Source organism: Trachemys scripta, chromosome 10 (genome assembly GCF_013100865.1).
Source record: "Trachemys scripta elegans isolate TJP31775 chromosome 10, CAS_Tse_1.0, whole genome shotgun sequence".
NCBI lineage: Eukaryota > Metazoa > Chordata > Testudines > Emydidae > Trachemys > Trachemys scripta.
This window is the reverse complement of record NC_048307.1, coordinates 83,461,525-83,474,074: the sequence shown is the minus strand read 5'-3', so window position 1 is coordinate 83,474,074 and position 12,550 is coordinate 83,461,525. Positions and strand designations below refer to the sequence as shown.

Sequence of the window (12,550 nt, the reverse complement as noted above, 5' to 3'; positions counted from 1 at the left end):
ACAGACCATTGTGAAAATATTCCTCTGCCAGGAGCGTGGAGGCAGTCCCAACTTTACAGATTATCCTGCTTTATCCCCACTCTTTTTTACCACCAGCCCTGGCACTTTTTCTGGGATCTCATTTTAGAAAACCTTCCTATCTTTTGCCCAGGTGGTGCCATTGCCTTTTAAAAGAAGAACAGGAGTACTTGTGGCACCAAGCAGAACTCATCATAGACTTCATGGGAAGTTCTGCTTACGAACTGATGGCATGACATAGCCCCATATCCTTTAAACCCACTGTGTCGCTATGGTTCATTATAACTCCTGCTCCTCACCTTGGGTCACAGGCTCTGACATTGTAACCTTTGGGAAAGCTTTGTTTCTAACACCGTCCAACAATTATCTGGTGGGGGAAGGAAGAGACATCTGGGGACCAGCTGTGTCAGCCCAGAAATCATGGAATAGACAATGCTACACCATAGTTTGTTATTCAGATGCTTTGATTATAGGGCCACCTTTCTTAGAAAGTTATGCCATATTTGGTCACTGCCACACTAAAGTCTGACAGAAAGAAATCCTCTTGTTGTGGCTCACACACCTTGTTATAACCTGTTTGCAAACTGCTCATTGAGAACAAAGGGCAGTAAAGGGTGCTGGAATTTTCCCCAGTGATTCTGAATCTGCTTAAAGGAACGTTTTTTCTTTTTGGCATTAAAAAAGACATTGCATATGTGTTACATTCACAAGTGCTTCGTCTTTACCTTTGTTTTGAATTGGGTTTCAGGTGCTTTCTGCCTGGACTAATCACGAATGATTTGTATGTAAAGGTAGACAAAGAAAACTCTAAACCTCAATCCACAGACCTTCCACTGCACAGATTCCTAGCTAGCCCCATCAGTTAAACTGCTTGTGTGGTTTCAAATGTATGCTGTTTTAAAAGATATAATTAATGGCATTTGAAAATACCCTCTCTGGGGTCACCTCTTTGTTACTGTTTCACTGTGCAATACATCATTAGGTCAGAGCCCAAGTGGTCTGAGCTTGGGGCAGGGTCATACCTTGCTAGATGATAAGAAGATATTCAGATATGTGCTGTAAATGGGGTTTTCCTAATGAAGTCACCTAGTTAATGAATCTAATCACACCTGGACAAAGCAAGAGCCTTAACTTACGTGGGGTTGTTGCATTGCCTTTCTGCGTTCTGCACGCCAGCACCACATGTCCGAGAGCAAGTAGACCAAGAACTCCAGGTTCCCCAGCCTCCATCAATGGCGTCCGGGCGGTAGCCCACCTGCACACACTCTCCATTGAAGCACCACTGCGGAGTAACCCAGACAAGAGTGAGGCCAGCTGATGTTTAACAATACTCTTACAAGGCACTAACTGGCACTCGTTTATAAATCCCTAATCTGATGAATGTGCAGCACAGAGAAGAGAACTCCGAACGAGAGCGGTGTGCATCACAGCGCAATGGGAAACACCGGGACACTTGGTTAGTGGGAGGTGTGCACATGGGAGTAAGATTAGTTTGGTTTCACACACACCTATTTCACCACAACTCACGCTCCAGCTTCCTGGCAGTGCCTAGGCAGAACACGTGTCCAGCCTGAGATTAATGCTTTGGTTCTGGTGTCATAACAAAGGCTCTACCAGCTGGTTACCCGGTTAACATGGAGAATGGGTAAGATGATAGGTTCTACAGGGAAAGCCTCAGGAGTCCTTCACGATCTGTAGAATTGAACTAAACTCTTAGGGCCAGATTATTGGCACCCGCCATTCTGCATTTAGCTCTACCCAGGAGTGGGGGACGTGCAAATGTTTTTATGTTACAATTATTCTGTTTTATGCTACTTGAATCTGAAGCCACTGTCCTGGTCCCAAGATGCAATTTAGAAGAGTGTCAGGGTTGTTCTGTGACGTGCTCACTGGGAATAGCCCACAAAGGGTCATTACAGCAGCCAGGGATTGGCTGGTTGTGGCTGCTCTCTGGCCATGCCCTCTACACCTGGAGAGGGGGCATAGAAGCCGCTACCCTAGCCCTATGCCACACAGGGATTTCTCTGCCTGTTGTGTGCTGCTACTGCAAAAAAGCAGGTGGAATGGCGGCCTCGATCTGGTTGTTAATTCTCCTCTTTAGTTCTAGCTGCACGCGCTGGGCTGGAAGAAAGTTGAGTGTGAATGAGGCTACAGTTGCATATGCAATGCTTGGAAAGTCATGCCTGTAAGGCCAACAGCTGCCATGTGAACACGTCACGGAGCAAAACACGACTCCGCCTCTTATGCTGCTTCAATGGATTTAGGGCCCAGTCCTGTCATTCTTACTGGGGCAGATCTCTCCCTGAAAGCTACTGGAGTTGTGCCAGAGTAAGGACTGCATGACTCAGTCTATAGTAAGCATCCCGACAGGGGTGGATTTTTGCCTGCAAATTTTTGGATTTTACCCGTTATCTTTAAAGTTAAGCAGAGGAGATCAAATCCCCCATTTCCCCCACACCCCACAGGTGTGCTGATCCTTGTGCAAGTTCAACCAATGTACCAGAAAAAATATATGTAGCTAGGTCCTTCTAGATCTCACCTTGGCAAAGCTGTGCCGGTAGCCATGACATGGCAAACACTAGCACCTGGCTGCCTCGGTGATTTGAAGCATACGCTGATTGAATACTCAACAGTACTGAACGTTTAAATAATGACCAGAACACACAAATCCAATGGAGCCGAATGTATCCATTTCTAGGTAGTTCCGATGCTGCGGAATTGCATTCTGCAACTTGTCCTATTTTTTGACTTATATAATAAACCAGTGTGATGAACATCGTCCCTTACATACAGGAGAAGGAATCGACTGTGGCTGCGAATATAATTTACTCTAATTACCTTGTTCTCGCCACACTTTGTGCCATCAACGGCAGCATCCAGCTTGGAGTGGCACGTGTTCCCCACTGAGCACCAGAGCGTATTGCAGACGTTCTGCGGAAAACAAGTGTGGACACAGCCTGGGGGTTACTGAGCATTCCAAAGGGCCACCCCAAATCTGACCTATTCGAAACGTGTTCACACACTGAATTATCCCACTGATCTAATCAGTCAGCAAAGAAAGCCACGCTGACCTTTTTGTCTATAGAACTCCCCTTCTGGCCACCCTTTTCTCTGGCAGTTTGGACGTTCGCTTTCCCATATATAGCCCCCTTACTTTCCTCTCCTTTACAGTGAACCTTCCTTAAACCAGGAGGAGAGAATGTTTGTGTGTTTGCTGTCAGTTTGGCTCCTTGGATCTATTGGAAGAGGAACTTCGGGGACAGAGGGCTCCACAAACAAACCAACCTCTCTCCTATAATAAATGGAGATATACCTCTCTCATAGAACTGGAAGGGACCCCAAAAGGTCATCGAGTCCAGCCCCCTGCCTTCACTAGCAGGACCAAGTACTGATTTTGCCCTAGATCCCTAAGTGGCCCCCTTAAGGATTGAACTCACAACCCTGGGTTTAGCAAGCCCATACTCAAACCCCTGAGCTATCCCTCCCCCCTAACTCAGGCAACATGACAAGATCCTTTCTCCACTAACAATTCATAATGCAGGATTTATTTATCCCTTCATCAGCAGAGAGTGAGTTTCTATGCAAAGATTTTCACTGTTCAGACTGTCACTCAGCAGTCACAAATTCTATCATTACATAAAGGAAAACTGCAGGAACACCCAACCCCGACTTACATCCATGTCATCGCAGAAGGTGGAGTATGCTCCATACTGCAGCCGGCACTGATGGCTGACGTCATAGAGAACTCCTGGTGGAACCAAGGGGTAGTCTACCACTTCTTTGGCAGGTGGGTCATCCAGACACAACCCCCAGCCTCGACTGCAAACATGAAACGGACAAGTCAGAATCAAGCAGACGGGGATCAATGTAGGGCATGAAGAGACCCAGCAAAACAGGCTCTTGTAGAACATTAGAATTGTTGTTAAAAACAAAGGAAGAATCGTAACGCTGGTGCATAAATGGCAACCAAGAGTCATCTGCAGCCGGTGAGCACCAGTAGCTCGTTGCTCTGATACCTTGCTGGAGCTGAGATTTCATGGGAGAGCCTGTTCTCACAGGCTTTCCAGACCACAGTTGCTGACTCAGCACAGCTGGTGAAAGTGGGGGCAACTCCATAGACGTCAATGGAATTACATCCACTTAGCCCAAGAGGTTTCAATGAGTTCAATGTTAGGTACTCAGCTGAGCCCATGAGGCTGTGAGGATTTCCAGCGCTTACCGCTTACCCCGCTGCATGTACATACAGTGTTCTGTGCTGGCTGCATGAGAACAGCTATTCCCAAGCATTACTTCTTTGCTCTATTTCTGCCTGTAAAGTATTTCAGAATTCCATTTTACTCCCGCTGAAGTTAGTGGTGAAACTCCCAAGATATGGCCCACTTTGTGTGCAAGACTCCATTGAAAATGTCACCAGAGATCCCCACATTTAACATTAAATCAAGAGAAGAAAAAGCTTCCACTCATCGGTCTGAATACAAATAACTCCAGCCTAAAACCTCATTGTCAAAGATGGGAAGGCAGCCTGGTTTTTACTGTGGTACCTTAAAAGCACTCAAGGAAGTTATTACTGTGCTTAAATGAGCTATCACAAAGCGGAGAGCAAAATACTGCTCGGACACATTCTTAACCTGCCAAGATGAGAAATGTTCACTATAAAATTACACCTCCCTGAGAGCAGCTGTCAGGGTTTTTCTTGCACCAGGTTAATTTGAGAGGGAAGTCTGAGTCTGCAGCCCTTTCCTTAAGCCTAGATGGAACAGCACTGGTTTCCTCTGCTCTGTTTATTAGTTTTGCTCCTTTAGAGTTTGATGAGGTGGCAGGCTTGATGCAGACGGCCTGCACTTTAAATTGAGCTCTTGGCCTTGTTCCTATTATGGGAGACACTTTTCCCTGTTCCCAGCATCTGGCTTTGTGCCTGATGCTTCTGAAGCCCTGTCTATAGATCCCTTACTCGAGAAACCTGCACTCGGTCCCACCCCGCACCCCAGCCATGGAACAATATCTCCCATTACCTGTTTCATTTAAAGGTCTCTGAGAGCTCATTGCAGTGCAATGGTTGCTGTTGGATGGAAAAGACAGCACCAGTTCTGCAGGTCATTTAAAATATAATAGCACACAGGCTCCTTGTCGCAGCTACCCTGAAAGGAGCACAGCTTAAGGTCAAGAGCTGCAAAATCAAGTCAGCTAGAGAGATGCTGTTAGTGCCGACATGGAAATAAATAGCCAGGATATCTTACTAGCAAGTTAGGGAGGGAATCATAGAATATCAGGGATGGGAGGGACCTCAGGAGGTCATCTAGTCCAACCCCCTGCTCAAAGCAGGACCAATCCCCAAACAGATTTTTTGCCCCAGATCCCTAAACGGCACCCTTAAGGATTGAACTCACAAACCTAGGTTTAGAAGGCCAATGCTCAAACCACTAAGCAGATCCAATCTATTGGTAGAGCTAATCTAGTCCCAGTTAAAATTAGCACAATAAATTGTGGGTGCTTCCTATGTGGTGTAGGACAAGTAAGGGCATCGCAAATGTGAGTGTGTGGAAAAGACTTTGCACGGCTGCATTTATTTCAGTCGTGAGGCATCAGCGTGTTTATGTTCTCGCTCAACGTTATTTAAGAAAGGCCAGCTGCTGAGCTCAAGAGGATGCCAGTATGCGTAGGAACCAAGCATAACAGTTGCACATCAAGTTGTGACAATGTTTACGTCCACAGAACCACAAGATGTAGACATAACTAGCAGCCGTTTTATGAGCTTCAGGAACAAAATCCAAATGGTGTTTCAAAGCACCACAGCAGGAAGGGACAGGCAAAATATTTTTAAACAAATGTTTACTAGCATTGGAAAGAAATCTTTAAGGATGTTTATGTTACGATGGATTTTTAACCCCATAGAGGAGATAAAGTCAGAGATGAAAAAGACAAATAAAATGGTTTCCGCTCTATCGCAGTTTTTTCCCTCCTGCCTTGCGCTTCATGAATATCCAGAAAGTTATGTCTTCAGCCATGCCACTGTGCTTGCATTGCAAAATGAGCGGCATGTTAATTTCGTTTAACCGGTAGAGTGCATTATTCTAGGGCAGAGATGGTGCGTTTAGAGGAGACGGAAGATACTTTTCAACAGCTATATAGACAAACTTTAATTTTCTTTTAAGTCCTGTATTTTGGAGAAGTGGAAATTTTAAGGCATAACAGCAATAGCATCCTCCATTTAGACAGCACTTTCAGTACATAAGGATCCCACTGCAGTTCTCATTTATAGTCAGCTCTGCTAAAATGCAGCTGCCTCCAAAGGGAAGGGCAGCCATCAAGTGAGCAAGGGGAAATGGGGGACAAACAGGTAGTTTTTCAAGAGAAACCAATGCTATAAGAGTTCAAAAACCATGCAAAGCAGACGGGATCTCGGCAGGAAGGCCTTGTCCAAGAGACCCACACATGGTAAAGTGCACGCAAGTCAATTTGTCTCCTCTGTGGGGAAGCAGACCTTGATCCAGGATTTAACTCTGTCATTCTAAGGAGCCAATCTTACACCAAAACACTTGTCTGTTTAAAAACATCTTGGCTGGCATTTATTTATTTATTTATTTATTTAGATAAAGCAAGTCAGAAGCATCCTGACTTTTCCAGAATAAAACGAATTGGAGCACAGGCCTGGGGTTCAAACACAGAGATCTCCTTCCAGTCCTTTTAACAACAGCTTCTGCAAAAATGTCCCCCTTAGCCTGTACTGGAAGTGTGTATACTCCGGGACTGGCTTGGGGAGGGAGAATTTAGTGATTAGCTTTCCCCATGCAAACCAAGGCTCTCATACCCAGAGCACAGGAAGAAGGCAAAGCCCCTTGGCAAGCACATGTGTTACATGCACTTGCTGGAAATGGTTATAATTTGTTCCTGCAAAATATGCTAATTTACTAAATATATGAATGGGGCACCTACATACCATGGGGGTGGGGAGATAAGGAAAGGATAGGGTTAAACGTCTGTCATTTGAAATGGGCAGATGAGAGTGGGATGCAAGGGGATCTGACAGTTCTCTAATGTGTAACAAAACAAGGTAATAGCAAAGAAAACGTCTTCCAATGAGTCTCAAATTTGACATCCGTCCAAATCCTGCTGGTCTTAGGAAACTGAAAAGGCTTCACCAGAAAGGGAATATGGACCAGAGTTTCCTGTTTGAGTTGTGAGGGACCATTAGGCTACTTAAACCTAGTGGTGCTTCTCTGGATAACTCCTAGTTTACTGGCAAGAGGGTCGAGCCTGCAATATTGCTGCTGGAATGGGTTTGGTTGCACGATCCTCTCTAGCCTTATGACCTGGAATCCGCTATTAAAGCGCAAGAGTAAAACAGATGCATGTAGCAACAGCCTGATGAGGCTCTAAACTCCCGACTCCTTGGAACCTCCTTACCCAAGTCACAATCTGAGCAAAGAGCACTCCTGGGGGAGTTGTTATAAAATTGCAACCACTTATTGCTTCAGCATTAGGATCTTAATTCAGGTCGGTTTACAACGCCCTTGACTTCCACCACAATTAGCATTCACAGATAGGACAAGCACTATTTTCTTGATTTAGTACCAGGCATTTGTCTCAAGATGAGCTACAAGAGAATCCCACTACCAATCGCAAAGCATCTCAGCGACTCCCTGGAGGAGTACAACCAATGGCACATTCACCAGGAACAAGCGGAAGATTTTTAGCTGTATAATGAGGTCACAGCCAAGTTCCTCGCTCATGGCCTCAGTTTCATCACTTACAGGAAAGGGCCTCATTGGTGCAAACAGGGCTAATGGCAGATGTCCTGGTGCTTCATACATCATACAGTTAATGTCAACGACCTACTAATACAGATGGTCAGCACCAAAGCTCACTGACCCTCAGAGCTGCAGCTCCAAGCTACAACCCTCAGAAATGAAGCTGGTAGGTACTGAGGAGAGCACCTTTAAAGGAGGTTGCATTTCCGTGGCTACTACTGTACGCAGTACGAGCGAAACTGCCACTTTCCCCAGGCTCATCACTCATGTTCTTTACCTCTTGAAACATCCAGGTCTTTCTATGGTTACTAAGAAGCAAAGACGACCAGGTTTGTTGACAGTGGTATTTCAGATGCTAAAGTCTTCAGCGATTAGTAAAAGTCAGTGAGGCATGAGGATACGTTTAGAGGATGCCCTGTGGTCACTAAATTCTGGAATGTTCCTGATCTGCTCTCATTGCCATCGAATGCTTTTGCTGTATTACCCAAGGGCTTGTCTATATGAACAAGTGTCACCGGTTTAATTTTAAGGAGTTTATTTAAACTGACTTCATTCACCTGATGCAAACCCCTGCCTGGATCCTCTGATTTCAGTGTAACACGCGGATTATAGCAGTTTAGCTTAAGGCGACTGGGAAGAGGTTTAAATTAACCCAAAATAAGACAGTCTTAAACCAAAATCGGAGTATCTGCACAGGGGTTTAACTAGATTGATTTAGAAACTGATTTAAGTGAAACTGGCCCGCCGTTCTCACGTAGACAAGGTCTCCCCCTACATGGGGTTACAGCCTATCACACAGTCAGATACACTTCCCCACAACACTCAATGAGTAGAGGGTACCCCCAGGATAGACACGCTGTACATTTCCAAAGGGTGTAGCCAGTCCGGTCCCAGACAGCACTCCCCATTTGGCCTAACGCACAATGTCTCTGCCCAGTCAGGCTGCTCATCTCCTCACCCTTCCTATCACAGAGCATTGGCTTTGCAGCCCCATGCAGCCCGTGGAAAACGCAATGATTTAAAATTACATGGATCTTTTTCCACAAGCAGCTTCCCAGCGACTCTCCTTTCGGGACAGGTGCCCAACACTTTTAAACAGACCGTTGCTTTGAAATTAGTTCTGTCTTTCCAGCCACATGTATCTAAGTCCAATTCTAGCTAGGACACACTCGTCTAGACCAGGCTTGAGAGGTCTAGATTTCTGTGAGTACTATAGCGCTGAACTGGCATGAAATGAAGAGCTGAAGGAAATATTCTATTCCTGCTGCAAGCTTTACATTCATTTCTGAGTTCAGCAAAGTCACTGCCTGGCAGCTCCAAAGCCATTTTCTTTACTTGCTCATGGAACAACATCAACAGGGTGTTTTATAGAAAGGGAAACAATGCATTCAGTGCAGTGTCAAGGCAAGTTGTAAGAGCTGGACTCTAAAGTGTCACCTACACCCATGGCATTGCATTGCTGTTCCTTAAGACTGGTTTGGTCACTGTCTGATGTGAAACTTCAGTCGAAAGAACAAGGGCGAAAAAACCTGCTCCTTGATCTCTCCATGGCATTTGGTACAGCCATTCAGTCTCTAGATGACTGTAACAAACAGACAAAGAATAATTACTCCTGATATTTTGGTTTTGATGCCATGAGCTTCCCCCCTGCCTATGGCACATACTAGTCTAGTCTCCTGTGGGCTGGAATACTTTGGTCTCATTTCGGTTGTTGGGGTTGGTGTGCGGGTGGTGTTGGTGGGCTGGGATGCACAAGAGGTCAGACTAGTTGATGGCCATCGAGCCAGAGAATACCGTCACAACATGGAAACCTTTGGATGCCCCCTGCTTTTCGGATCACACAGAGGGAGTGGCACTAGGATAGCAAGCACTTCGTTTTCTCATTCTTGGCATCTGCCTTTGAAACCCTTTTCCTGTGTTAATGCATCGTCTTTGGAAGCCAAAATCCTCCCTCATTTTGTGGGTCATTGATCTGCAGCTCCTGTCAGAACGGCAGCCAGCCCCTTACCGCCAAGGGTACTTATGTTGCTCTGTCCAAAGTATTCTCCCTACCTTGGCCTAGACAGCGAGAGGGCTGGGAGAAATCTGGCACTGATGGGACATGAAACAGGCACAGTTTGTTCCCCCCATAGTAAAGTCAGTCTTCTACTTTCACTACGGAACATCTCCCTGTAATGGTGACACCTAAGAGCCTTAATACTCTCTTCTGCTAAGGCTAGAGGGAGAAAACTACATAGGTGCCCTACTTGAACAATGCACTTGATTGTGAGTGCACAATTGCTATCGCTTCCTAAGTCTGTTACTTAAGCCGCCAGACCCGCCTCCCAGGGTCCCTTCCACAGGGTGGTTTGAACTACTCACGGCAATAACCAGCTTTGCTGGGACTTGAACCAGCGACCCTTGGGTCCGTGAGCAGCGGAGCTATTTCTTGAGCCAAAGGAGGGTCTCCAGTAACTGTTGAGGGCAATAAGGTTCATAGCCTCCTCCAGGCTCACTGTGGATTTCTTAGATTTAAATGTTGCTGGTCACTTTTAAAACAAATCTAGTCACAATGAGGGAGGAGGAAGAGGTGACTCACTAGGGAGAGGCCATTTCTGGTCTTTGGGACCTCACCCAGCTGAGCGCTGCTGATCTTCATGGGAATTGTTCAGCCCCTCACATATTCAGGCCTGGAGGCTTCCGAGCAAGACAGGCAGATTCATGCTTAGGGCAGCTCTCCATTTAACATACGAATTGTTTTCACAGGTTCAAATCTTTTATTGATTTTTCTCTCTTTTATACAAAATTGGACAGTGCAATTTTCAATGTGAAGACTGTTCCAGGCACATCTAGCAAGCCCGGGTCATGAGGGTCTAATGCCTTGGCTTATACCTCCCTACTTTCCTGCCAACGTTATTCTAACAACACAGACATTTCTGTGCTCACACCATCCCCTTTCCCTGGCCTGAGGGATGTCACAGCCAATGAAATATTTTTGCTGAACTGTTCTCTCCCCTTGAAGGAAGAGCTGCCCTTCTTGGGGGAGGAGAGAGACAGAAATTAACTGGAAATGCATCCAGATGATCCTTTTCTTTCTTGGGAAGTGCAGCTCAAGGTTATGGTGATCAGGAAATTCCTATTCTAAAAGTGAAGGTTAAAAATAGAGGGCCAGATCATTAGCTGGTGAAAGTCAGCATAGCTCCATTGAAGTCATAGATCTACACCAGCTTACACTACCTGAGGGCCAAGGCAGTGTATTTAAGCTGTTGGCTGAGTACCTGAGATGGGGGATCAATCACACAGCCAACCCTCACGCCAGGCCCATAGCTAGGCCTTCTGCCTGGCTGCTCAGTTCCTTGCAGATGAGCATGCACCTACAATTTCCCCTAGCATTGCTTCTGGAAGGCCCCCTCATTCTTTCCCCTGCAATAATGAAGAGAAATGTCCCAGCAATGCAAGGCACTCACTGACGGATGTAAATCTCTAGGCACCAGTCTTAAGAACCTAATAACAAACTGAAGAGTCAGCAATGTGGTGCTAAAAATAAACAGCTGTACAAAAGAATGTGGCTCAGCCCGGAATGCCTCCTGCCCAGAGACAAACAGAATTAGTTTGCCTTGGAAAGTCACTCAGGGCAGAGCAGAGGGTAAAGCAAGGTAAAGCTCTGCTAGGCGAATACAGGTCTTGAGAGGTCTCAAGAGCATGAAAAAGGCAACTGGCACCAGCCAGTGCCTGTGTTTTCTCATGTCATATTTGCAGTGGTGCTGGGAATGCCTGAGAAGCAGAGAAGAAGAGCTCACCAGCACTCTGTTACTTGGAGTGCTTGTCCGGCCCCAGACTGCTGTCCATCCTGTGTGCCAGTGTGAGGCAGTAGCGGGGTGAACGTTTCAAACTGAGCTGTCCCCTTTTTTCCTTGCACTCTGCTGCTGCTTATATTGTGCAGGGGTGGGGAGCAGCGTCTACAGAGTGGCTACATTCCTACTCTTCCAATTGCGAAGTTCAGTGTGATGGAAAAATGACATGAACTAAAGCACGGGTACCGCAATGTCTCCCTATGGCTGGAATCTCCGCCAGGTTCTCCTCTCACTTGCTTTGGTGCAAATGAGGAGTAACTCCAGTGAAACCTGGCGTGACACTGGTGTGAGTGAGAGCAGAACCAGTATTTCTGGGCATGCACGTGTGACAGCAGCACCTGTGAGTATCCCGACTAGTAATTAAACAGAGAAAATTGGATGGATCTTAAAGGTCTACACTGAGAACAACAATCTAACACACACATTCAAAAGAACATCTATTATTTTATAGTGCTTCGGGTTCTTTTCTGTAGGCTACCGCATAACACCACATGTTTATGTGTCATGACATAAGGACATGTGATCCAGAAAGGTTTGTGTGATTTAAATGTGAATTTGCAATCGGGATCAACAGCCAACGGCACGAGGTAATGAAATGTAGAAAAGAATGTAACTGAAGTTTTACACAGCTCCAGAGTCTGAGAGTGAGTTGGCTGTTAATCCCGATTGCAAATTCACATTTAAATCACACAAACCTTTCTGGATCACATGTCCTTATGTCATGACACATAAACATGTGGTGTTATGCGGTAGCCTACAGAAAAGAACCCGAAGCACTATAAAATAATAGATGTTCTTTTGAATGTGTGTGTTAGATTGTTGTTCTCAGTGTAGACCTTTAAGATCCATCCAATTTTCTCTGTTTAATTACTAGTCGGGATACTCACAGGTGCAGCTGTCACACGTGCATGCCCAGAAATACTGGTTCTGCTCTCACTCACACCAGTGTCA

The 12,550-nt window shown here is 45.7% G+C and overlaps 1 protein-coding gene across 3 annotated transcripts in view; it reads right to left on the bottom strand.

The window, feature by feature from the left end:
- The window catches only part of ADAMTS7 (ADAM metallopeptidase with thrombospondin type 1 motif 7), a 144,013-nt gene that overhangs the window by 97,797 nt on the left and 33,666 nt on the right, over positions 1-12,550 (bottom strand). For all 3 annotated transcript variants that reach the window (XM_034784955.1, XM_034784954.1, XM_034784956.1), the window contains 3 exons: positions 3,693-3,837; positions 2,857-2,949; positions 1,155-1,300 (listed from right to left, as the gene is read on the bottom strand). In XM_034784955.1, coding sequence (XP_034640846.1) covers positions 1,155-1,300; positions 2,857-2,949; positions 3,693-3,837 — 384 coding nt within the window. The remainder of the gene's footprint in view (positions 1-1,154; positions 1,301-2,856; positions 2,950-3,692; positions 3,838-12,550) is intronic.